At 35.1% G+C, this 27,375-nt stretch overlaps 2 protein-coding genes across 2 annotated transcripts; one reads left to right on the top strand and one right to left on the bottom strand.

Moving 5' to 3' along the window:
* Positions 1–16,101: 16,101 nt before the first annotated feature.
* On the bottom strand, positions 16,102–17,963 carry LOC111781029 (uncharacterized). The gene is made up of 3 exons (XM_023661424.2): positions 17,522–17,963; positions 16,988–17,217; positions 16,102–16,551 (listed from the first exon to the last, which is right to left on the bottom strand). The coding sequence occupies exons 1-3, from the start codon at positions 17,880–17,882 to the stop codon at positions 16,273–16,275; spliced, it is 870 nt and encodes a 289-aa protein (XP_023517192.1). The 5' UTR covers positions 17,883–17,963; the 3' UTR covers positions 16,102–16,272.
* A 3,388-nt stretch (positions 17,964–21,351) lies between these two features.
* LOC111781864 (putative auxin efflux carrier component 1b) lies at positions 21,352–23,903 on the top strand. Its single transcript, XM_023662588.2, has 5 exons — positions 21,352–22,662; positions 22,837–23,205; positions 23,297–23,454; positions 23,528–23,604; positions 23,703–23,903. Exons 1-5 carry the CDS (start codon positions 21,549–21,551, stop codon positions 23,767–23,769), a joined length of 1,785 nt encoding a protein of 594 aa, XP_023518356.2. The 5' UTR covers positions 21,352–21,548; the 3' UTR covers positions 23,770–23,903.
* The last annotated feature ends 3,472 nt before the right edge of the window (positions 23,904–27,375 follow it).

Consider the following 27,375-nt stretch of genomic DNA (forward strand, 5'->3'; position numbering starts at 1 on the left):
ATAAATTTAGTAAAATATAAAACTTAATTCAAACAAATGTTTTAGTTTATGACACTTTTTTCATACCACTATTAAAAATTGAAAAAAAATTTAGACCGATTCACGAACAACTTGAATAATAATTTAAGTTACAATCCACGAGAAGGTATCAAATCAATCTCTAACTCTTCTTTGTAACACTATCTTGACCGACCATGTCAAACCAAAACTTAATCGTCCGTTTATTTTTCTCAATTTAACCTTCTTTCCGACCGATTTTCATGAAAAACTTTATGGTTATAGAAACTATACCCTCTAAGAAATCTATCAAAGAAAATTTGAAATAAATTGGATATCGAAAGCTTGAGAACAGAGGTCCCAAATGTCAATGACGAGGTTAGTAGCCACCTTGGACTTTTCTTAAAAAATACTCGTAGGAATCACTTGGATTTCTGTATGAACCTTAACATAAATATGCAGTAAGAGAATTTCAAAGAAAAACATCAAGAACCATGAGTTAAGACCCTGACCGATCAATTTGTTCAAGATTTAAGTAACATTAAAATGACCCTGTACTGCCCTTAGCATTTGAATGATAAGCATATTATGACATTTTAAGATTATATATAAAATTTGGTTGTCATTAGGCAAAGTTAAGTAGTAAACCAAGTAACGGTGTAAAATGACTCATGATCTAAATGACCTCTAAATGCTATAAAACTTTTTAAGCCGTATTTTATGATGATTGATAACTTGGTAAAGTTTCAAAGTTATTGGAACAGCTAAACCAAGAATTATGGGATAAAATGACCAAAACGCCCGTAGGACTATATTTCAAGGTCTATACATCCTCTAAATGACTTAATACTTTTTATAAGGCCTGTTCCTACGAACATAGAGGTATATTCAAAATTTTAAGTTGATCTTGTTGGATGAAAGTACCACATCGGCTAATTTAGGAATTGATTATGAAATGATCATAAGTTTATAATCAATAAATACTATCTCTATTCGTACCGGGCCTTTTGGTGGAAGCCCAAAGCAAAACTATGAAAACTTATGCTCAAAGTCGACAATACTTAAAGGGTTATCCGATTCATGACTAGTATCTTGGAGAACAAAAAATGTCCTTAGTTTAGATCATGATAAGACTCACACGTCAAGAATAGAACCGTTACAAAATGAAAGAATGGCTGATGTGCATGTCCTTTTTTTTCTTTTTTCTTTTTCGATCGAGCACTTGGGTTCAATGCCCAAAGAAGACGTAGAACTCTTTTTGCAACATTTCCTAATTTCTTTCGATTTTCATATCTTTTCCGACATACCTCAATCCCTTCATTAAAGTTGACTCTAATCTAAAATTCAATAAAATTAATTTCAGTCAAGATAATGTAGACGTTTTTTGAATTCGTATCAGTGTCGGACATCAAATGAAAAATGATCTTCCAAGCGTTTTCTCTCTTAACTAAGCAAAATCATACCTTCAGTTCTCCCTCGATTCTTTATCGATTTAGGTGATTCAAAAGCCGAGATCAATAGAAAATAGAGTTATGAGCAACTTCCATCAAGGATGCTCGGCCAAAAACATCTCAAACTCATCAAATCTCAAGGTTAAAATTGACTTTTAACACTTTACAAAACAAAATGATAACTCATCAATTACCTAATTGGATTATATATGAAAAAGGACCAAAATATCCCTCGTGATTTGACCAAAATAAGTCAAACTTCAAATTAAAAGAAAAAGTAAAAAAAAACATATCTTTCAATCAAGTGTTACAATAAATTAGTTCCTATTATTAATTAGCTTATCATTAACTTTTCTTTAAAAAAAAAAAAACAAAAAAACAAAACAAAACAAATTTAAATAAAATAAAGGTTGGTAACTTTTTGCCTTGGTTTATTTATTTATTTATTTTTCTTTTCCCCTTTTGCCCCTCTTTTCATCACCGTCCACGAAAGTATTTAGAGTCCTTTTGAATCATTCGCCTATTGAAAAAAATAAATTTTTTTCTCTTTAAGGATTAAAAGCCGTTAAGAATGAGAAACTCTAATACCATGTTAAGAATGATATCAGAGCTTCTCATTCTTCACATAGTATCAGAGTAGGAGAAGAGGAAGAACATAAGAAAAGTGATAGAGATCAAAATAGAGGACGATGAATGAATTGGGTTCACCTTCTACAAGTCATCTCAATTTCACTTATGCTTCTCGTTCTTATTATGGTATTAGAGCTTCTCATTCTTAACATAGTATTAGACCATCATTCTTAACATGATATCAGAGCTTCTCATTCTTAACATGGTATCGAAAATGAAAAAAGGAGCTGAAATCGGAAACGAAGGAAGTTTCCAAGGCCACCAAATAAGCCATTTTGTTTTTGAAAACAAAGAGAAAAGCACCAAATCCTATGCAATTTGGACACACTCTTCATCGATTCTTGAGTTCTTGGGAGAGAGAGAAAGAGAAAAAGATGCAAACTTTGAAGTGAAAATAGAAAACCCATTAACCCATTAACCCAAAGGCAGCGACTTGCAAAAAAAAAGAGAGAGAAAAACATGAGATTGAAGAACATTACAGAGCTTCTTACCTTGTTTTTTCTTCTTCTTCTTTTTCTTTTTCTACTTCCCTTCAATTTTCAAACAGAGATACCTACCTCCACCGTCGCCGCCGCCGCCACCACCATCGTCCGCCCCAAACGCCACCACTCTCCGAAATCCCATGACGGTGGCGCCGCCGTGTTTGAATCTCAGAAGAGACGAGTCTACACTGGCCCAAATCCACTTCACAACAGATAAGTAATTCAAGAAGAGAGGATATGAAAAAACCCACAAAAATATCTTCTTTTTTCTTCATATATTATTATTATTATTATTATTATTATTATTATTATTATTATTATTAGTATGTTGAAGCTATAATTTTCCAGATATATGTAAATGAGATGTAATTAACATCACTGAAATCAATGAATATTTTGGTTTTGATTAATAACATATGTTAATTCTTCTCTAATTAGGGTTTTTCCTTGTCCCATAAACTTTCCTCAAAATTTTAATTCTTGGTCTTTTTTTTTTTTTTTTTTGAAAGTGTCGAGATTCCCTCATTGAAATCTTAGTTAGGTACAAATTCGTGTTCTAAATCTGAATCGTGAAATGAAAATGTTCGAGCATTTTACTATAAATTTGATTAGAGAATGCTTAAGCTTGATTTTATTCTTCTTTTTCTTCTCGGTCTAATATTTGTTTACGAAAATCTTCGTTTTCGTGTCTAAATATGTAACTTTATTTATATATATATATATATATATATATATAAACGTTTCATCCATGGTTTTTATTATTAATTATTATTATTATTATTTGTTTGAAATAAATGTAAGAGTAGTTATACCCTATGTTGTTTAATTTCTTTGTATAATGATTCCAAAGGGACCTACTTTCTTGTATCTTATAATTTTCCCCTCATCCACCATGTCATGTCCACCTCTATGACAACAAAAAAACAAAAAAATAAAGGTTAATTATATTACATTTTTCACACTAATTTACACTTTGTGTTAAACTTTCAATTATAATCGAATCATAGGAGCCAATCATAATTATTTTCGGCTATAACTTTGATTTTCTTCGATAGTAGTGTTCATGTAATTTGATAATTCGACCAATTATAAAAATTGGGTTCGATTAGATTTTTTTTCAGATTATAAATGGGTCGAATATTTGGAAAATCAAAATTTTAGTTCAGTTTGTGGGTTGACGTTATTTTGGTCGAGACCTGAAAATAAAGTTATAATCTAACTCAATCCTATCCTACCCAACTTTTAAAAAATTAAGAATACCTACGGCTTAACCGATTTTTTAGTTAGTAATAAAACATATAGGGTGGATAAGTAACCATTTTAAAAGACTTAAAAAAAAGTCAATAATCCAACCCAATAAGCCCTCGTGTGGCCATATGAGCACCACTTGAGGGTCACTCTTTCTCTTGTCACAACATGAGGGTCAGACCTACTCTTTTCATAGTTAGGTTGTGACATTCTCCCCCACTTAAACTATCCATCGTCCTCGATGACTTGCTTGGGGCACAACCATTATTAGGTTGTGATATTCTCCATCACTTAAACTAGTCATCGTCTTCGATAACTTATTTCGGGGCACAACCACACTTTGGATTGTGACACTGATGTCCAACATTAGTAGCAAGAACGGTTTGATAATATATTTTAACCACTAAACAAGTTTTTTTTTTTTTTTTTTTTTTTTGGAAGATTTTTTTTGGGCGTGCCATACATGATACTTTTTTATTCTAAAAGTGAGACAATTTTGACTTAGAAACAAAGCATTCTTTTTTAAAGGAATATTTATTTATTTATATTTTATTGTGTTAAAGCAATATTTAAAAAAATAAAAATAAAATAGAAAGTAGAATAATTTGAAGGGTATTTTTGTAATGATGAACAAAAATAATGATGGGAATTTGGAAAGTTGGAGAAAAAGAGTGAGAAAAAGAGTGTGTTAAAGCATTCTTTTGCTATTTGACCATTTCTTGACTTTTTTGTCCCTTTTCTTCCCTACCTCTCTATGCTTTCTTCTTTCATGTGTGAGTATCCAATTCTATCCATCACTTAATTCTATGTCTTGATTTATGTCTACATATATGTGTTCTATCTCTCATACGTCCGCCTCTCCGAGATAAGAACGTGTCATCTCGTCTTATCAAAAATATTTTAGAACTCTTTTAAAAAATTTAAAAGTATAGTTACGGTTGGTATCACGTTTCAAAAATATTAATGAACTTTACAAAATAACATTAAAACGTTGGTAGGTAATTTATGAGGTGTTGATAGATAGTTTTCGTCCATATATTCACGTTAATAATTTTTTTCAACTTTTGGCGCTAATGTAATAATAATAAAAAAAAAACGGTTGTACCATATTGCTTAAGTTGAGAAAGTGGGGAGAAAAGGGAGGTCCCTTAATTTTTTTTTAAGTAATAACAATTGTTTCCGTTCATCCCATTTGAGTAGTTTGTAGCAAGTTTTTATCGGCTTCAGGCCGACATTTCGATTGATCCAACTTGAGTATGATATGCTCGGATTCTTTCCTACTAGTTTCAACTCTTCGTGACTATCTTTTAACTAGCTTGAATTATTTGGAGTCATAGTTTAAATTATTTGGAGTCGAAGTTTAAATTTTTATTTTTATGCAAAATTTGGAGAGACAATTTTCGTAGTATAATTCTAATTTATGATTGTGGGAGTCCTTCAAGTAGAATTAAATTTCAGTGAGCAACGTTAAGCTAGCATCAAATTGTCGTAGTAGCTTCGATCTAGGTCAACCAAGTAAGTGACTTTACTATCGGTTTGACTGGAAGAATTGTTTTATGTATATGACACGTGTACAGTGGGCTTTCACGTGTCATATGTGTGATATGCCTTAATATGTGATGTGATGTTATGTGTGTGTCGCCATATGATATGTCAAATGATATTATGATATAAATGAAATGTCATGTTATGTTACGATAAGTCATGTAATGTATGAGATGTCATGATGCACTATGTTATTTTAGGTCATGGCATGCAATGACATGTTATGATATGTTTTGAAATAAGAAAAGTTAGGATGCATAACCCCTATGACATGATTTGAAAGCTATTATGAACTAAATGAATTATGAGAGTTCATGTACACATATTACCAAGTGTGATATGTGATGAAAGAATGAAGGTTGTCTTGCATGATTTATTACGTCATGATAAAAAAATATGGGGACCTCATGTATAATTGTATGTTCACGTGCATCGTGATACTTCTCATTTATGATGAGTATGAACACATACACTATGAGACAGGAATGATCATCATGTTTACCATGATGCTACGACGGTTGTTTTTCCCTCAGGGTATTCGAAAATAGCCCAACGAAGCTAACGGACTAGCAGAACTAGAGGGAATGCGAGCCTGACTGGTTGGTTCATGCTCGCATGTTTTGGTCGTGGGTAGAGAAGTACTACACACCCAATTTATCAAGACTAGAAAGCTGTCTAAGAGAAGACAGATTTAAATGATAGGTTCCGTCATTCTATATGTGTTTGTATTCCTCGACCCAATAGTAGGATCACTTACCGAGTATTTCTACCGATTTTAAGATTATTTCAACGAAAAGTAGTGGAGAAGGTTAATTTTTAGAAACTGAAAAGTAAGCTAAAATGGTTATAAAAGTGTTTTCCATTCTCCATTAAAAGTGGTACCTAACAAAGGCAAGTTAGATCCAAATTCCATAACCAAAACGACAAGAAGACATAAGATAATGCCAAAGTTTTGAAAATGGTGTAAAAAGATACAAAATAAGGACAACATCGACAAAGAAATAACATCCGAACCTCATTCAAGTGCTACGTAAGAAGAGAATGGGACTCTCGTAAATTGAAATTAGATATTAAAAGATTATGAGATTATAAATTAGGCTAACACTCAATTGAAATATAACATTAAAGAGAGAGAAATAAGGACGTTTACTAGGACCATTTTTTTTTTGTCTTTTCTAGGAACTAAGACAAAAAAATCAATTAATTTACTGATCCAAATAACGTCAAAAAGTTTCATCATTAGTTTTACGAGCATGTAGTAATAAATGTTATCGTTTTGGGTGTGTGTCTTCATTTTCAATAAATATAAATCCAAAGGATAACTTTAATATTTTTACCGTTTCACTCTTTGTATTGTAGTTGAGTATATTTTGTGAACACTAAATAAGACTGACATAACTATTCAAATTAACAATTTTTTTAATTAACGTTTTATTTATGTTACGTCTAATGAGCTAATCATCGTTAGTTGATTAATAGCTAATGATGACATCACCTGCAACTCGAGATAAATATCAATATTAACATTTTATTTTTTTTTTAAAAAAAAACATTTTCATCCATATTATTTATTTTTTTTCTCCTCTCAAATTTCATTTTCACATAATTGCTTGGCAAATAGGGTTGCAGGTGATGTTGGCCACACCATAGTACTCTCTTGTTCTTGTTAGGTGCCCTAGAAGTTAGAACACCTACATAATATTTAAATAAATTGAGAACAGCCAAAATAATAATAATAATAATAAATCACATTCATTTTTATTTTTGTATGTGGTACTTAAATTTGCAAATTAAAAATATTTTAGACAAGAGATTTCTTTTTCAAAAAAATTAATTTGTGAAATAAAACTTTCATTTGTATTAATTTCTTTGTATGAATAGAGGAAAACCCAGGTGATGATGTTCATTATTCGGTTAAACCTTTATTTCATGTGTTACAAGCTGATTCGATTGAGGAATGACCGTTTGAAACTTCGAAAGTGTATATTTGCACGTTTGAAGTAAATGAAATTGCTATAACTAGCACTGATTGATAATTTGTTAAAATACTTTATTTATTATTTTAATTCCATAATTTATTGGAGTGGACAGACAGGTGAGAAGTTACTTGTCAGAGTGACTATAACTTCTATTTTTGTGGAGATTGAAAGATAGTCAGAGTGACTCACCCATCATGGTCACTAACTTCTTGAGTGGACATCTAAAGAGTTAAATTTGTTTTGTGGAGAAACTATCAATATCTACAATTACTAGGCAGATTTTTTACGAATGAAATTTAGCTCGAGACTTTCACCCTTATAAATTTGAGTATAATTTTTTGTCATTTCTAAGTTTCATGCAATTCTTGTGGTAGATTGTATCCGAGCCATTCAATCAAGCCTTGATCAAGTTCGACGGTAGAGTGAATCAATTAAAAAAAAAAACTTTCAAATCTTGCTTCTAGATCTTTGATAAGAGGTAATCTAATTCTAGCTTATCTTTTGGTTGATCCGAATTTTGTCTAAGGAGGTGTTAATTTCTTTGATTCAAGAGTTCTTACTTCAACAAAATATTGTATGATTGGGGTAAGAATTAGGGTTGAAATTTAGATATTATCAAAAGATGAATGGAAAATAAGTTTCAAAACTAAGTTTGAATTGTATGAATGACTTGTTATGCAAACTAATGCTACTAGTACATTTATGCTTTGAATGGTAGGAATATTTGATCCTAAATTATAACGGTCATATTTTGATTGGTTCATCATTTTGATTTAGCTGCTACATCATCACGTTGGATATGTTGTCTCGACTGTAATTTCTTCGTTTTAGCTCTCATTCGAGTAGTTGAAAAATTGTTGAAATCATTATTACCAACTAGACAGTTCAAAATACTGAAAATTATTAATAATTAAAAGTAGGTTGTTATCATCAAAACATCAATTAATTAAAGTGAGATTAAGGGACAAAAAGATAACATCATCAACAACTACTAGAGAATGCTCGCCCGACCAAAAAAATGGTCCTGGAGGTGTGTGAACCGACTGGTGAGTCCATACTCGCACGTGTGGAGCACTTTCACTACCCGAAACAGGACCGACCTCTAGAGAAAGAGACATAGTCGATTTTGACTTGTACTCTAAAGGGTATCAATCTGAGTAGAGTACACATCCAATTGCCCGGTTATGATAGCCGTAAGGAATATACACTGATATGATAGGTCCCACTCATGATTCTGTATATTTACATCTAACCCCAATACTGTGGTCAATCATTAAGTATTTATTAAAATACTCCAATCATGTGTTACTTCTATTTCAAGTAAAATCAAGGCCTATCTCTACGCTGACGCCGACATCGCAACTCCAGACCATGCCACGTGCATAGGGTAGTTATATTTATTTTCTTAAACATAGATTAGAATAGAACGTTTTTAATTTAAATGTTTATTTACTTCATTTATTATTTCGTTGTGTAGTTTTGAAGATGTCTTCAAACACGCAAGTCTATATTAGTGTTTTAAGATGAAGTTTATGTCTTATGAAGAAGTTTAAACGTTTATTTTTACATAGAAATGATAACGGTAACAACTCTAAGTATGTAGAAACAGGTGCAAGTTTAAAGAAATTAGCTTAGTATTTACGAAGAACACAAGTGGATGGTCCCCCTAAGGATATATATATCTTCAAAGTGATGAGAAAATTGGTATAGTAGGTAAGGAAGTTCCAGCATCAACAATGAAAATATTGCCCGAAATGTATTCAGACGAGTCGTGCACTAGATATCGAACGAGTGTTGTTAGCGCGGGATCAGAAGTTCCTAATGTTTGTAAAGGAACGGTTCTACGTATTACATTTTTAAGCCAATCTTTTCTCATAAGCTTTAAACAATCCAGGAGATATAGAATTTACTCGAATATTGTGTGTTCCTAATTCCATGGCGAATACCTGTCACCATAGATAAACTAGTAAAGGGCTTTGTTGATACAAGAAATTGTACCTTTGTTAGTGTGTTTAAGGCAGTCTTTGAAGCAGCATAGGCTAGAGCTCCTGGTTGTAGCACTCTGTTAACACCAACCATTGAAGAGATATTGATGATGGATCCACCACGATTGGTATCACGCATGCGTATGCCGACATACTTTGATACCAACCAAGATCCCCTAAGATTTGTGTTCATTATTTTGCTCCATTCCTCTTCGGTTAGTCTCAATGGAGACTTCACCGCACCTATTATGAAATGGTTATTTTAACGACCAAAAGTAGACACGAATCTGTATGGTAATTCTTGGCTAATTTAGAGGTTGATCATACATTTATAAATAAGTAATACATCTCATTGGTACGAGGTCTTTTGTAGAAATCAAAAGTAAAGCCATGAGAGCTTATGTTCAAAGTAGACAATATTATACTGTTATGGAGAGTCATGATTCCTAACATGATATCAGAGTCATGCCATTAACTTAGTCATGCTAATTGAATCTTCAACTGTCGAACAAAGAAGTTGCTAGTCTCGAAAGTGTAGTCAAGAGTGCCTTAAGTGTTGAACAAAGGGTATACTTTTTTCGAGGGCTCCAAAGGAGTCGAGCCTCGATTAAGAGGAGACTATTCCAGGGCTCCATAGACCTCAAGAGAGGCTTATGGTGTACTTTGTTCAAGGGGAGGATTCCTAGAGGGTGTAGTCAAAAGTGAACAAAAGGTGTCCTTTGTACGAGGGTTCCAGAGAAGAAGTCGAGCCTCGATTAAGGAGAGGCTGTTCGAGGGTTCCATAGGTGTCAAGGGAGGCTCTACGGTGTACTTGGTTCAAGGGGAGGATTGTTGGGAGAGGAATCCCACCTCGGCTAATCATAGGTTTATAAGTAAAGAATACTATCTCCATTAGTACGAGGCCTTTTGGAGAAATCAAAAGTAAAAGCCACGAGAGTTTAGATTAAATACCTCTTAGCCCAGCGTTGTTAACCAAGGCATCAATGAAGCCAAAAGAATCCCAAGCTTTTTTTATGCATTTCTCAATAGTTTTTCCATCAGAAGTAACGTCAAGTTCCAGAGCCACAGCTCGGGGGCTCTCCATCGCCATCGAAGAGGCCGACGAAGCTGAGAAATCGAGTCGATTAATTTCATCGCATAAAGATCGGAGACTATCGAGACGGCGTGCAGCAGCAATGATTTTGCATCCAGCTCTAGCTAGATCAAGACAGAACTTACGGCCGAGGCCTGCGGAGGCTCCGGTCACCATCACGACTTTGCCGTTTAAGTTGTTCCATGACTCGAGCTCAGGAGCAGTTTGTTGTTGGATGGCCATGGCTTCTCTGGTTTGATGAGAAATGGAAGAAGCCATAGAGCCTTACAAAATGTGGAACAGGGAGAAGGATGCGGGTTGGTTTTGATTTGTTGAAGACAAATGTTGTACTAAATTAGTCGACTATAAGTTAGTATAGGTTAATTTTATTATAAAGTTTCAAATGAAGTATTTCCGCATTAAATATTCATGGTATGTATACAATAGCGACCTTAGGTTTAAGTAGAAATCTAGAGTCGTTACAGGAGCTCTCAATTTTTATTGTTTTTATGAAAATCGAGAGCTTGAATCCAAAACATGAATTGCTTATAACTTGAGTTTGCCCCCGTTCCCTTTTTACAGCCTAATCATCCGTCGACTTTGAGTGCTCTACAAACTGCTTAAATTTAAAAAATATTCTTCATTCATCCCTTCACCAACTTCAATTCCTCATCTCCATTCATAGGTCATGTCAAGGAACTAGGCATATGGACCGAGACTAGCATATTAATGCCTCAAGTCACCCTCGACTTTCCTTCCATTTTGTTATGCCATCAGCTTAGAATTCATCGCCTCGATTGGTGGGATATCTTGGCTCAATTGACAGGATGACACATGATATTACTCTTCTAATGGTTAGCATCACGATTTTGTATCGACCCGTGGAATTACAGAGAACTTTTTCCACGGTTCGTGGTTTCAGGAATTATTCTCAATTAATTTATTAATTAAAATTTTATTTAAGAGAGACATGAAAGCCACATGCTCATTAATTTATTAATTGAAATTTATAAAGTGGGCTTGGGAGGGAATATATTATTTATTAGTTGATTTTTATTTATGATTGGAATTGGAAGTCATATTCCAAATGATTTCGATGCTTAGCTAATATGACTTCCAATTCATTTTGAATAATATTTTAAATTTCGCAAGAATTTCTTTCACAATTAACTCTAAATCAGACGGGATTAAGACATTTTTTAGACTTAACTCAATATTTGTGATTGTAAATTTTTTCAACCCAAACAACTCGTGTTAAACAACGAAACAAACTTAACAATAAACTTTTTTGAATTGTTCCCGTCATTTATTCATTTTTATTATTATTATTATTATTAAACAAAACTAAATTTTAGTGAGAAAAAAACATTTATTTATTTTCAAACATTTAACCCAATTTTAATATTTTTTTCTAAATACTTAAAAAATTATTTAAAGTATGGTTGGAGGATAAATCATTTAATTAAATAAATGTATATATAATTGTATCCTAAGCAAAAATATATATTTTAAAATTGGAAAACTTATTAACAAATTTTATTTATAAAATCTTCGTTTATTTGAATCTAATCCAACTCAAATACGTTCATAATCCAATTCAAATTATACAGGTTGGATTAGATTGGTCGAATTTTTTTAAATAATATACTAAAAAATAATGAATAATATTTTATATGTAATTATATTTTGAGTTCTTATTTTAAAAAGATTTTATATTGAGTATTGTTTTGGTGTAATATTGCAATATTGATTAAAGAAAGATGAAGCTATGTTTGTTTTTATTAAATAACGTATTAAAGAGTCAAAAATGATTTTTTTTATTAAATTTAAGAATTTAAAATGGATAAGGATGGAAACTTGAGATCTAGAATAAATAATCCAAATAGAAAAATAATTTTACATTTTTTTTTTATAATTTATTTTTAAGAATATTTAATTATCAGAAAATGAATTTTTTTTATGTTAATAATATTATTAATTCAAAAAAAAATTGAATTGTGATGGATTAATAAACCATCCAATCCAATATAAAAAAATACTCAATAATTAATCTCTTTAATGATCAAATATATACAACACGCATTATAAAACCTAAATTTTAACGGTAACTTGCTGATGTACCTATGTTTAGATGGTGCATAAGTGAGAGTTTTTAGAGACTTTACCCAACTGACGTCAATTCACACCCTATCAATTGAGCTAAGTCACGGTATCTCGTAAAATTATTTGGTTAATATTACACTTTTATTATCTACACGTCGACAACACATAAATATAGAGTCTCCAACTGATTATCCATAAGATATGACATATATACATATACAATTATCACATTATTACATAATCAAATACAAATTGTGAATTACGACCTCAAACTATTTAAACTTATACATTTAGCTTAATTTAGAGGCTTAATAAAAACTCTTTACCAAAGCTTAATATGTGTCGAAGTTCATTTAGAAATATTCATATGTAAACGATGTCATGGACTTAAAAGTTAACAGTAACATCAATAAGACAACGAAATTGAAATAACAATAATTTAAAAGAAATGTTTATGCCGAACTAAGGGCTACAACTTAAATGCAATATATAACTACCATGATTTATCTCAATGATCTTCGTAACGACGTCTTCGTCTGTCATGAGTGTCTTACCTTTACCTGGAAAAGAAATAACAAAAGTAGCTTGAGTAATTAAAAAATACTCGGTACATAGCCTCATTGTTGGGATCGGGAAATGCAATCATGGAGAGACCTATCGTTTCATGAACTTTCCTTTGAGCTCTACTTTTCAAGCTTGGCAAGGTTGGATGTATAGTATTTTTCTATACGCACCTACGCACGTGTAAATGGACCCACTATGCAAGCTTGTATACATACTCCCTAGGTTTGACTACGGGCTAGTGCATGCTCACATTATCGGAAGCCTCAGAGATCAAGAAGTGCATATAATATCATGGTGTATGTGTCCATACTAATTATAATGGGGAAGTATCCCGATGCTTGTGACATAAAAAATGCATGAGGTCCCATAATTTTAAATCATGGTGCATACTTATGATGCAATTCATACTTCCATTCTTTTTATAACATAGTTTTTCTACGAGAGATGCGTATGTATACTTCACATATCTTTCACGGTTAACATACATGGCTTATCAATGTCTTATAGGTATAGTGTGAATATGTTATCATAATATACGTAACATGATACATGGAAGTGTCTGCATCATATAATATTTATACCATAACGTAATTTCATAACATAGCATCATGAAAATATGATATGTACAAGAATCATAGAGTACGTACCATTCATACAGCCCAAAAATCATCCAACCAAGTCTGTGGGTATCCAAGAGTAAAACAACTTATCTGATTAGCTTAAACTAGATTCACTAGATTCACCCTAGTTCCTATGCTCCTTAAAATCCAACTCCACTTCAGAAGTCCCATAACATTGGGTTAAGACATAACAAATGACTTAACTCACTTACCAACATTAACTAATTCAACTTTTTGGCTATTAACAACATCAACCAATTCAACCGTTGGCTAAAAAATACTACCTTAAGGTTAAGTAAGGTTAAGAACCAAGATAAGAAAACAAGTTTCATGGTTAACTCTTGATTTTCAAGTAATCAGGATGTACCTTAAGAACATAAATCAAGTCAAGTAAGTTTACCATACTCATACCCAAAGAAGCACTATCTAAACCCTAAGTCCACTAAGACATGAAAACTAGGTATCGATCACAAAAAAGGACTAAGGATAAGAAATAGTTCAGAATGTAAGGATCTAAGCTCCATGGATAAGGATAAAAATAAAAATAAAAAAAGAAATGAGTGCGGTATCTTAACATCTACTACGGACATGATGTATCAAAGGAGTCATAGGTAGCTTATTGTCCCTACTAGATTGTACTAGGTTTAGAAAACAAGAAACAAAAAAAACAAAAAAAAACAAAAAAAACAAAAAAAAAAAATGGAAAAGAAAATGAGACAATGGAATAATAGAAATGGTCAAATTACCAAAATACCCCTGAAAGTATAGATAATTACAAAAATGTTATTCGGGCCAGAATTAGATTATCCATTGGCCATCTGCATAAAAACCTTTGAATTTCAAATCTCAGCCATTGGATCTCCTCCAAATTGGATATAATGTAGAACACTCACACATCATCACATCCAACGGCTAGAATTAAAAAAAAAAAAGGTCGGTAAGGCTCAAATGGGAGCAAATAATTGTGACGAAAAATCTAGAAAACTCAAGAATGAAATTGTACCGATTCTGAAATTTTCAATGACGGTGGATCATCCATCTATAAATTATGGAGCAGGAAAAATTAATAGGAGCAAGAAGCGAGTTTAATCGAGTCTCGAGAGTTATGAACGTTTAGATTTTGGGTATCGTATTCTCGAGTTAACCTCAAATTTGGAAGCTACAGTCCAATGTTCCTTCTCCAACTTTTCTCTACATGTTCTACGGAAGATTATTCATAAGTTTGATGAAGGAAGTAAGCTTCAAAAACGTCCTTATCCTATTCTCCCAACTCTATCCGCCATTGAAGGAAACCCAAAGGAGTGTTCGAATCCAATCCAAGGCCACAGACATATTCACCAGATGAGTCCTATTCCAATTGATTTCTACATACTTAAGGATCATTTTCGAAGAAGTTCACGAAAAGAGAAGACCTTAAGAACGTGTGTAATCTAAGAAATTCGTTATCGGGTAAGATTTGGGTGTAAAACTTGTTAGATAAATCCCCACAAAATTAAGCTGAGTGGAATGTCCACGTTGAGTGGAATGACGTTAATTGTGTTGCCACTCCTTTCCATTTTTAGCGTAGAATTATTATTTAAATATGTCAATCTAATGAGAAACAAATCACTTGGAATCTAAATACTGTTACCTATTGTATATCATTGTGGAGTAGCGAAGTTTATCAAAGCCAAGTCTATTAGCTCAATTGGTTGGAATGTTGTGCTAATAATGCACCAAAGCACGAAAATACGTAAGTCATGGGGAATTTATAATTAAAAATTTTATGTTTTTGAGGTTTAAATTAAAATTTGATGTCTTCCATATTTTCACTATTTCTAATTTGATTTAATATTAAAAAGCTTTCATAGTAATGAAATCAATTTGGTCACGTTGCGTGAGAATCCAATGCCAATTTGTCTCATCCAACTCTCCACTACCAAACCCAAAAGGAAATATTATATAATTTTTTAATAAATAAAAAACTTTATTTTTAAAATTTTAAATAAGAAAAACTAATATTAGAAAAACAATTAAATCCAAATCCCAAGTCCCAAGTTGAGCCATCGAATCTTTTCAAAATCAACCAAATCAAGTTCCCACAAAAAAGAGTAACTCTTCGGTGATCCTCCCACTGCCGTTGAACCTCCTGTCAGATCGAGCGGCGCCGAACTGGCGGATGACGGCGGCGATACTGGTCGGACAGCAACCCCAAGAAGCCCATATTTTATTATTATTATTTAAAATTTGGTTTAGCCCCACATTATTAGCAGAGCCACGTAAGCCCATTCCGTATTTTATTCATCTTAAATTTCCTAACTTCTAAAATATATTTTTTAATGACTCACGGACAAAAATAAAACAAAAAAAACATTTTATATTTCATTCATTATTTGACTGGGCGAGGGTAAAAGTGTAAATTAATTGAGAGACGAAATGAGACCAATTAAATAATTTCACTAGCATTTAATTTATTATTATGTTTATGAAGTGGGAATTGTTTAAAATGGCAAAAAGCAATGTAACATACTTGGGCCTGCAATCAATCTCTAAAAGAACAATCTTCCAAAAAGATGATAAACTTGGAGCATAAAAGATGATAAATAGTAATTTTTCTTCAAAGAGATGAGAAAATGGGGAAACCAGGTAATGTGGCGCCAGCATCGACAATGTAAACGTTGCCCGAGACGTACCTAGAAGAGTCGTGCACGAGATATCGGATGAGTGATGTTAGCGCTGGATCAGAAGTTCCAAATGTTCTTAGAGGGGTAGTTTTGAATGCTACTGTCTTTAGCCAATCTTTCTTTAGAAGTCCTTCTGTAATCTCAGATTTAAAAAGTCCCGGTGCTATAGAATTTACTCTGATGTTGTGTGGCCCTAATTCAAGAGCCATAACCTGCATAACCAAATCAAGTATATAACATCAAGTGTTTGTTTAGTTGGAGATTGTGAAGGTAAGCGATTCGAACCTCAGACTTCTCGGTAGAAGGCATAAGAGTTAACCAGTTGGGTTGTTCTAGGGATGATGGTGGTATGAAGATTTTGATAATCTCAAACAATTTGCCAATCCAACTTTTAAAATTGATCTCATGAGCTACACAGTTCTTCATATGATGAATTCATAAACTAAACACAAACTATGCAAACTTATGCTTCTAAACTTCTAAGCAATTACCAATTCAGTACACATTTCAAGCACAAACTATATATATATACCTTCCCATTTCCCACCTACCAGCTTGGATTTACACAAACTAAAGTTGATGAAAACTATAAGACAAACACTCCCACAACATCTAGAGGAAAAACTAGTTCATACAAAGAAACATTACCTTTGTCAAAGTGTTTATGGCTGCCTTTGAAGCAGCATAGGCAAGGCCACCAGGTAGTTGCCCTCTTTCAATACCAGAAATCGAAGAAATACTGATCACCGATCCGCCTCGTTTTGAGTCACGCATGCGTGTGCACACATGTTTTGATACTAACCAAGATCCTTTAATATTTGTTCCCATCACTTGATCCCATTCCTCTTCAGACAATTCTAGAGAAGTCTTCACAGTGCCTATGTGGTATAATGAAATGGCCATTGAAATACAGAGTTAACAATATAAGCTTCTTCAACTAAAATCAAAGAAGAAATTATGTAAATCTAGCCTCCTCTTTTTCATATCTAGCATATATATTCAGACATTTCCCTCTTCTTGAAGATCAAGTCATAATCCATATTTTGCAGCAATCAATTGAATATTCAACAGTTTCTACAGCGAATAATGTCTATAATCGAGCTCGACCAAAACCTACTAAAAATTCGATAAGTTTCCTAGATATTCAAACAGAAACAGGATTCGAATTCGGAAGAAAATTACCTCGAAAACCTGCATTGTTCACCAACGCGTCAATAAATCCGAACGCATCCCATGCATTTCTGACGGATTTCTCGATGCTCTTCTCATCTGCACTAACATCGAGCTCCACAGCCACCGCGCGTGGGCCGTCAACCGCCGAGACGGAAGAAGAAGAAACAAAATCGAGTCGATTAATTTCTTCACAGAGAGATTGAAGTCTATCGACTCGCCGAGCGGCGGCGACAATTTTGCAACCAGCTTTAGCAAGATCGAGACAAAACTCGCGACCGAGCCCCGAAGAAGCTCCGGTGACCATGACCACTTTCCCGTGCAGCGTGTTCCAAGGCTCGAGGTGAGTAGAAGAAGGATGCTGGGCCGCCATAAGTCCCGGTGAAGAAGCTGCGAAGTTACAGACAAAGTAAACAGAGGCGGAGGAGGAGAGGATTGGTTCAACAAAAAGCAGCAATGGAAATAAATAGGAAAAAAAAAAGAAAAAACGTGAGTTTATATAGTTCGCACGTGTGATGTACACCTACCACCGGTTTAATCTGTGTGGAATAATGAAGTGTGTTTTTTCCAAATTAAACACATTAATTAGCATAAGCTTTAAAATGTAAGCCTATGAATTAGGCATTAATGGAACAATTAAGTATATGGTTTAAGTCAACAAATTTACATAAATCTACTTTATTTAATAAATACCTTCTTAGATTTTGACCTAGCAACTGGAATGGAAGGCTTATTTGACTTTGCCTTTTAAAGAGTTCCATTTAAATTTTGGTACTTCCAATATCGGTAATATTAAAAGTAAAGTTCTTTTTTTCTTTCGAGAATAATAAAAATAGAGTTATAATTGTAATATGGGTTTTGAAGTAAAACGAAAAAACTATAGGTTAAATTAAAAATAAAATTAATATAGTTGGAGCTTTTTCATTAGTATAATTTAGGCCAAAATGGTTTAGAAATTATCATAGTCATCCCATGTGACATGGACTATCTAAGAATCTTATACAACACAAAACCTATATAGAAAATATTTGAAGTTATTGAAGACTTAAATCCACACTCTTCCATGGCTGCAAAACTCCAAATTGATCTCATCTTCGACCAGTTGCTTAGTGTCACAACCTACAACTTTATTATTAAGAGAGTAGGTTGTGACCCTTACGTTACGACAAGACAAGGGGCGACCAGCTGCTCGGTAGGTTGTGACCCTGGCGGTGGTGATAGTGCCAGATGCTATGCTCCTCTTTCTCCCGGCTCGGTGACAGGGTACTCCACCATGAATTGGTTTGGGTTTTGGTCCACCTCGGTCACGTCGTTCCACCATCAGAAGGTATTCTTGTCGAAGACGACGTCGCGTGACACGTGAGCTCGTCCGCCCGTAGGGTCATAGAGCCTATACGCCTTGCTCTCAGGTTCGTAGCCGATGAAGACGACCTTCAGCTCCCTGGGATTGAGCTTTGCAAGGAAGGGACATGTGATCTTCATGTATGCGACATAGCCGAACACTCGGAGATGATGTATCGCTGGCTTCTTGCTGTATCAGGTCTTGTGTGGCGTCTTCCCGTCAAGGCTTAGCGTTGGCGACCAATTGAGGAGATAGACAACCGTCATGACCGCCTCTTCCCAGAATTTCCCGGGCATCCTGCCCGTCATCAGCAATGACTTTGCCGTCCTGACGATGGTCTGATTTTGGTCATCCACCACCCCGTTCTGCTGAGGGAAGTACGGCGTCGTTAGGTGCTGCTGCATGCCGAGCTCGTCGCAGTACTTGTCGAAGCTCACTGAGGTGAATTCTCTACCTCGGTCTGTGTGCAGTACTCGCATCTTCTTCTCGTATTCGGTCTTCGCTCACGCTTGAGTGCTCTTAATCGCCTCTATCGGCTCACTTTTCACTTGCAGTAGGATCAACCACATGAAGCGATTTTTTTCATCGACCAGCAGAAGGAAGAGGGTCTTGCCGCCTGGGGTTGCCGGCTTGATGGGTCTGCAGATATCGTCGTACACAAGCTCCAACGGCTCACCGACGCGGTAGGATGCCTGAGACAGAAAAGGGGTGCGCCTCTGCTTGCGAATGAGACACCTGTCGCACAGCCTGTTCATGTCTTCGATTGTTGGCAAACGGTACACCATCTCCTCCTATGTAGTTTTTGTAGAGCCGAGAAGCTCAGGTGCCTGTACCTAGCGTGCCACCTTTAAGCTACTTCTTCGGTCCTGGCTGAGAAGCTGACCGACTGCTCAATCTCCAACTCCAGGATGTAGAGGCAGTTTGTCGTGCACCAAACTTGCGTGAGCAGCTGTCGTCAATCACGGCAGATCTTGAGTAGCCTACGCTCGATGGAAATGTAGCATCCGGCCTCATCGAGTTGACCTAGGCTCACAAGGTTAGCCTTGAGCCTCGGGTTGAAGTAGACGCCGATCAGCGTGCGGTGCTTGCCTCCCTTGCCAATCGGATGGTGTTGCACCCTTCGATCTCGACGACGAAGTCATCAACGAACTTCACCGTCTCGCAAATCCCTGAGTCGAGCTTGAAGAACGTAGACCTGGCCCCGATCATATGGTTTGTTGCCCCTGTGTCGAGGACCCATCGCCAGTGCTCTTGCTGCTCACCTCTTTTGCCGATTTGAGCGAACACTCGCTCCTCTTTTAGCTGAATCAGCTTCTCAGTCGGTGCCTTTGTCACGCCGAACTGGAGCTCTTCCTCGAGATCTATCGACCCCTCACCGACGACGCTCACTGGAGTAGTTACACCATCGGTTACCTTCGTGGATTTGAAATCAGAATAGGGGACGTCGGATAAGACTGATGTGCTCACCATGAAAAGAACCGGCTCTTCCTCCTTAGATTGAGCCACCTGGGCCTTCTCTTTGTTCCAGAGCTTGCTCCATCAATTCTTGCTCAAGTGGCCTTTCTTTCCGCAGTTTGAGCACATCGACTTCTTCTTTTGATCCCCTTCTTTCCCCGTGCGCGCCCGCGAGATTTCCATTACTTCTTATTGACTTTGGTCATCTCTATGTGCATATGCATATAGTTATTACAACACTTACAAAGGAGTCACTTTGTTTACTTGGAATTATCTCCCACTTCTATTGAGAAATTAATGTGGGCTTGGATCTTAGTCAACTTGGGCTTTCTTAGCTTGGGTCTAACCATTTGAATTTACTTTGACCCAATTTGACTAAATTAAAATAGTCATAATTAAGATATAACTTTTAAATTTACAATTTGTCAGCTTTAGCTCCAAATTATTCCCAAATTTAATTATTTGTAATTTTGCATTACTAATATATTAATTTGAAAATCTTCAAATCAAAAGTAGTACAAATTTATATATTAAATATAAAAAATAAATCACACCTGAGTAACAACAAAACAAAACTACGTACCCGAAGATCGTTCATTACCTTATTCCTAGAACGGAATATAGACATTGGTACAACAGGGGGCTCGAGAGACCTCAAGCGACACATCGTAATTTACGCTAACCTCAGCGTACCATCGAAAAACTTTAGCCACTAACCCCTGGATGGAAGGGAAGAATGAGATGATCAAGAAAGTCCTCCCCCTAAACATGAGAAAATGTCCGAAAACCTTTGAAGAATGAAGAATGAAGAATGAAGAATGAAGGCCTATACGACAACTGAGAAATGTGGAGTATATATATGTATATGTATATGTATATGTATATGTATATGTATATGTATATGTATATGTATATGTATATGTATATGTATAACATTTATTTTTATATAGTACCTGAAATACAATTTTTAAAAGAGACGACATAATGTCCTGAAGAATCTCATGAAGCTCCTGGACTCTCACTTTCCTCAGAATCACTTTATTTTCTCTTTTCCATTCTGAAACACTTAAAAGTTCCTAAAAAAATCAGCTTTTTTCTCCCCTCACTCTGTCCGCCATTACAATACCTCCATAAATACACCTCCCCACCTCCCCGTTTCCCCCGGACTTTATCTTCTTCTTCCTCCTCCGACCAATGGGTTAACCCAAAGAAACAGAGCAGCATCTTAAACAACAAACGACAATGATCTCTGTTTCCGACCTATACCATGTCCTCACCGCTGTCGTCCCTCTCTATGTCGCCATGATCCTAGCCTACGGTTCTGTCAAATGGTGGAAAATATTCTCCCCGGACCAATGCTCCGGCATCAACCGCTTCGTCGCACTATTCGCTGTCCCCCTCCTCTCCTTCCACTTCATTTCCTCCAACAACCCCTTCTCCATGAACTTCCGATTCATCGCCGCCGATACCCTTCAAAAGTTGATCGTCCTCGCCGCCCTCGCCGTTTGGTCGCATCTCTCCTCGAAGGGCTCTCTAGAATGGGCGATTACTCTGTTTTCACTCTCGACTCTGCCCAATACTCTGGTTATGGGAATCCCCCTTTTGAAGGGTATGTACGGCGACTCCACCGGTACTCTCATGGTCCAAATCGTTGTTCTTCAGTGCATCATTTGGTACACATTGATGCTGTTTTTGTTTGAGTACAGGGGAGCTAGATTGTTGATTGCAGAGCAGTTTCCTGATACTGCAGGGGAGATTGTTTCGTTTAGAGTTGATTCGGATATTTTGTCTTTGGATGGGAAAGAGCCGCTACAGACGGAGGCGGAAATTGGGGAAGATGGGAAGTTGAGAGTGGTGGTGAGGAAATCCGCGAGTTCTCGATCGGAAGTTTTTTCGCGGCGGTCGCATGGAGGAGGTGGTGGCGGCGGAGCTTCGTTGACACCTCGGCCATCGAATTTGACGAATGCGGAGATTTATTCTCTGCAATCTTCGAGGAATCCGACTCCGAGGGGCTCGAGTTTTAATCATTCGGATTTCTTTTTGGGGAATGCGAGTCCGAGGCATTCTAATTATGGGAACTTTGGGAATTTTGATGAGGAAAGTGGTGGATTCAAAGGGAGGGCGATGAATGGTAATGTTAATGGGTATCCGGCGCCGGCGAGCTGTGGGCTTTTTTCTCCGATGACCGGACCAGCGGCGGCGGCGGCGAAAAAAAGAGTCCATGGTGGAGATGGGGGAAAGGATTTGCATATGTTTGTTTGGAGTTCAAGTACGTCGCCGGTTTCTGAAGGTGGGTTGAACGTTTTCCGGGGTGGGGACTACGACGGCGCCGGCGCCGGCGGGATGAACCAGAAAGGTACGGAGTTAAGATTTTGGTTTCTTGTTCTTTTTTGTGTTGGATTTTTGTACTTTTTTCAAGTGGGTCACTAAAGAATGTTTTCCCGTGTTTTTTTTTTCGAGTTTGTCCCATTTTTTGTCAAAAGGAGCTGCCTTTTTTCAGGGTATTGATCTGTTTATGTTGAAATTTTAGATTTTGATGAGTTTGGTCGGGATGAGTTCAGCTTTGGGAACAAATCCGCCGTGAACGGCGGAGGAAACGACGGTGGGCCTGTGTTATCCAAGCTTGGATCCAGCTCCACCGCCGAGCTCCATCCGAAATCCGGAGACGACACGGCGGAGTCCAAGCCAACTGCCATGCCGCCGGCAAGTGTGATGACAAGGTTGATTCTGATCATGGTTTGGAGGAAACTGATCAGAAATCCCAATACCTATTCTAGCTTGATTGGCCTTGCTTGGTCTTTGATCTCCTTTAGGTGGAACATTGTAATGCCAGCAATCGTTGCTCGATCCATCGCTATTTTATCCGATGCCGGGCTCGGGATGGCAATGTTTAGTCTCGGTATCGACTTTCTTTCGATCTCAAACACTTTCTCGATCGTAGACGTAAACTATTGTATCTTCAACGATGTTATGTTTTGGGATGTATGTAGGGTTGTTCATGGCATTGCAGCCTAAGATCATTGCCTGTGGAAACACGATCGCTACATTCGCAATGGCGGTTCGGTTCATCACCGGTCCGGCAGTGATGGCAGCTGCCTCCATTGCCGTTGGGCTTAAAGGAGTGCTGCTTCACATCGCCATAGTTCAGGTGAAGAAAATGAAACAAACACAATCCGTTTAAGAATTTAATTTGATGTCACTAACGTATGTTTGATTCGTAGGCTGCTCTCCCACAAGGGATAGTCCCTTTCGTATTTGCCAAGGAATACAACGTTCATCCCGACATATTAAGCACCGGGTTCGATCTCAATCTTAATCTTAGTCTCGATAATACCAATTATTCGCGTTATTTTTACATGAATTTTGGAATTTTTTTGTTTGAATCGTGTGTTGCAGTGTTATATTTGGGATGCTGATAGCGCTACCGATAACGTTGGTTTATTACATCTTATTGGGACTTTGAAGCGGGAAAGTGCGACGATGGACAAGAAATTAAAGAAGATGAGGACTACTAAGCCTTTTTTGTTGTAATTTTTTGGCCTCTTTTTTGTGCTCTATTTCTTTTGTTCTTTTATGGGAAGTAAATGAAAGCTTTTTCAAATGGATTCTCAACCACTCTTCACCCCACTAATTAAATTAATAATATGTTGAAAATTGTGCTAATAATTCAAATTTAAAATCAAATTTTATATCCTTTCATATTACAAAAAAAAAAAAATATATATATATATATATATATATATATATATATATATATATATATATAATTATTTATATACATATATAATATTTAAAAAATAAAATATAAAAAAAGGGAAATTTATAAGATATGGGAATGAAAATAAATTATTATTATTATTATTAAAAATAAAAAGAATAATAATAATAATGGCGCTGCGCTGCTATCTCAGTGTACTATTGTTGTTCCGTCTTTTGTGCGTTGCATTTAATTGTGTCTGTTATTTATTTATTTATTTATTTATTTAGGTTTGTATATTACATGTGATAATGACCTGTTTACCCTTAAAAAACTAAATAATAATATGCCCCCATCCGTCATCATTCCTATTTCCACTATCCCCTTCATTTTCTATTCTTTTCGGCTCCCTTTTTAAGGAAAACACATATCTTTGTATTCATACGAGTCATTTCAGCATGTTTTATCTGTATTTAGTCTATGAGTCAAAGTCTAAACAAAACGTGCCTAATTAGGGAGACTCATTGGGTAGTAAATATCATCCTCAGCTAAACCAAGTCCCGAGTGATCGAAGAAGTTGAGTTTGTGCCCAATCCCACCTTTTTCTAACGTACCAACGTGGTCTAAAGGAGGTTTGAAACCCTCATAGTGAATTTCACGTGGGATATCCACGAAAGAAAAGGATTGAAAAATTCTCAACATGTCACTCAACATAGAATTGTTGTGAGTTATCGTCATAGTGGAGCGTTTTAAATAATTGATGATTAAAATAGTATAAGAATAAAAGGAAATTATAATAAAAAGTTGAATTCCTAATTATTATGATTATTATTATAAGCATGAAAGGAAAATGGTTTGATGATGATTGTAGCATTCTTGAAAATTTAGTGTTAATTTAACAAAGAATATGCACCACATGTGGCTTTACAACATTGGCTCCTTTTTTTAACAAACCTTTTTTCAAATTTCATATATTATATGCCATTTCTTTATAATGAAAGTACATTTAGGATCTCATTTGGCATCATGCCATGCCCCTTCACTAAACAACCCATTTCATATGTATAATATCAAATCGAACCCTTTACCAATGTTTACAAAATTACTATAACCCTCCTCGAGTAGATATCATTCTAATGAGGGTAGTTCATCTTCCACTACCAATCCAGAAAGCCACTGAAAAAAATATTAGCGGAGGCTCGGGTGAAATCATAGAATAATAATAGTATTACTTCAATTGTCTTTTCGACCTTGAACGTACCACTTACTCATCTTGAATTGCTTAGAAAAATTAACGTCTTATATATCCTATGTCAAACATGTGATATATCCATGTCAAGTGAAAATGTTGAAGACATTAATCACAAATCCTATTATAATGGTTAATTAGTGTTATAGGTATCATAATTACTCCATCCATTTAGAATAAAATAAAAGTAATTATTGTAAAAATATGAATATGATTATTAACTCGGATAGTAAAAAATTGCTTAAAACTCGATAATTTATTACGGTTGGTCTTAATTTAACATTAATTAATGTATTTTATACTATATGGTAAAATATTGATTTGGGTTTTTGTTATTTTTATTATTTTGTTTTTTTTAAATAACTAATTATAAATCATGTAATATTTTTTTTTTAAATGAAATGTATATGTGAATTTAGGATTATTTGAGAAAAATAAGGTGACTTTTGTTTCACCCTAAAATATATTTTTAATTATTTAAAATTCAATTTTATAATATAAAATCAAGCACAATATTGATTTTAAATAATAAAATAAATTTAAACATTATTTTGATAAGAAATACATTAATACTAATCCAAAAAAAGTTCCAAAATTCAAATTCTCCAATATATATATATATATATATATATGGAAAACTAAAGGTAAAAGAATTGCACCGTTGAAATTATTTATAAATTGTGGTATTTGAAAATAATTTTGTAAATATAAATAAAATTATTTTATTTTATTTTTTGAAAAAAACGTCCTCTATATATATATATATATATATATATTGAAATTAATATACTGGGAAAGAAAAATGAGTTATTAAATTTATTTACATAATTTACATTTTTTACTAGAACTAGAACAACCGACCTCCAGTGTCCGCATTTTCGCCGGGCCGGATTCGAAACGTTGCGGCGGAGACCGGCCGGAAAATCGGTTCAGTTCTCGCGAAACGCTCCATAATCTTTGTTCCACCGCCGCGGGGGTAGTTGAGTTGAGGGGGAGGAGACGGAGGCGCAGGTGAATTGGGTTGTCTGATGAGACTTTGACGGAAGGAGTTGGATAGGATGGCCTATTTAGAGAAACGTTGTAAAACCGCCGTTGAATTATTTAAATATTTATTTTTAGAATTTGTGGTTGATATTCTTATACTCGAATTTGATGATTACATGTTGATCGAATATTTCAAATGCAATAACATCGATCATGTTTAGCTTGAATGATTCTGGTTGATCAAATATCTCACGGCAAGAACACTTGATTGAGATTCGAATCATTTCACAAGCAAAATTGATCATGTCTATAATTTTACCTGCAACCTAAACTATATAAAATTGGAAAGAAACTTGGTCATTGACTATAAAAAAAAATAGTACAAAGGCTTCTTTCACTATATTGTTCAGGTCACTTACAAATACAAATACATGACACTATTAAACACATTCCGATAACATTCATAATTAACCATCGTGTAATTATAATTAAAGTAATAAAAAATTTTAAAATACATTAATGAAATATAATAATTCTAAATTACTCTAAATTGTAATCTACCCAAAATTTATAATATGAAATTTTATTCGATGTGACATGAATTAAAATATTTTTATATAATTTCAATAATATTTTCTTTTAATGAAGTATATTGTATGATTGAAATCTCTTAGTTCACGTCCGGAAGAAACCCACAACGTTGAAAGAAAAGAAAGAGATGGGAGGGGAGGGGAGATGGTGTTGGGTGGGCGAGGGGGCGGGGGGGGGGGAGCGTGCGTAAAGAAGGCCGACATAGAAGAGGAGCAGTAGCAGCAGAGTGGCAGAGTAAAAGAGAGTAATAGGAGTCAAATATGTAATGAAAGGCAGAGGGGGGCGCTGCAGCTGCCTGCCTGCCTGCTCTGCCGCCGCCTGCGCCCTCTGCATCTTTTGTTTCTTCTACCTTCCTTCTTTTTCTTACCTTTCTCAATCCTACCTCTACTCTACTCTACTTTTTTTTTTTTTTTTTTTTTTTTTTTTTTTTTTCTTTTTTCTAATAATTTTAAAAATATATATATATTTATTGAAGGAGAAGGTGAGGAGACAATTGCATCGAAAATGGGAGGATTTGTCGGGGATTCTGCGTGTTCCAGACCTCCACT

The sequence above is a fragment of the Cucurbita pepo genome, chromosome 19 (assembly GCF_057944985.1).
Source record: "Cucurbita pepo subsp. pepo isolate OVF chromosome 19, ASM5794498v1, whole genome shotgun sequence".
In the NCBI taxonomy this organism is placed as follows: Eukaryota; Viridiplantae; Streptophyta; class Magnoliopsida; order Cucurbitales; family Cucurbitaceae; genus Cucurbita; species Cucurbita pepo.

What these genes read in the sequence shown, in the direction of transcription:
- LOC111781029 (XM_023661424.2), bottom strand. Translation starts at nt 17,882, where the DNA reads ATGGCGGCCCAGCATCCTTCTTCTACTCACCTCGAGCCTTGGAACACG. An exon ending in GAACAATGCAGGTTTTCGAG is followed by an intron (nt 17,218 to 17,521) that starts GTAATTTTCTTC and finishes TATACCACATAG; the next exon opens with GCACTGTGAAGACTTCTCTA. An exon ending in CCATAAACACTTTGACAAAG is followed by an intron (nt 16,552 to 16,987) that starts GTAATGTTTCTT and finishes TTGGTTATGCAG; the next exon opens with GTTATGGCTCTTGAATTAGG.
- LOC111781864 (XM_023662588.2), top strand. Translation starts at nt 21,549, where the DNA reads ATGATCTCTGTTTCCGACCTATACCATGTCCTCACCGCTGTCGTCCCT. An exon ending in GATGGCAATGTTTAGTCTCG is followed by an intron (nt 23,206 to 23,296) that starts GTATCGACTTTC and finishes GGATGTATGTAG; the next exon opens with GGTTGTTCATGGCATTGCAG. An exon ending in TTCACATCGCCATAGTTCAG is followed by an intron (nt 23,455 to 23,527) that starts GTGAAGAAAATG and finishes TTTGATTCGTAG; the next exon opens with GCTGCTCTCCCACAAGGGAT.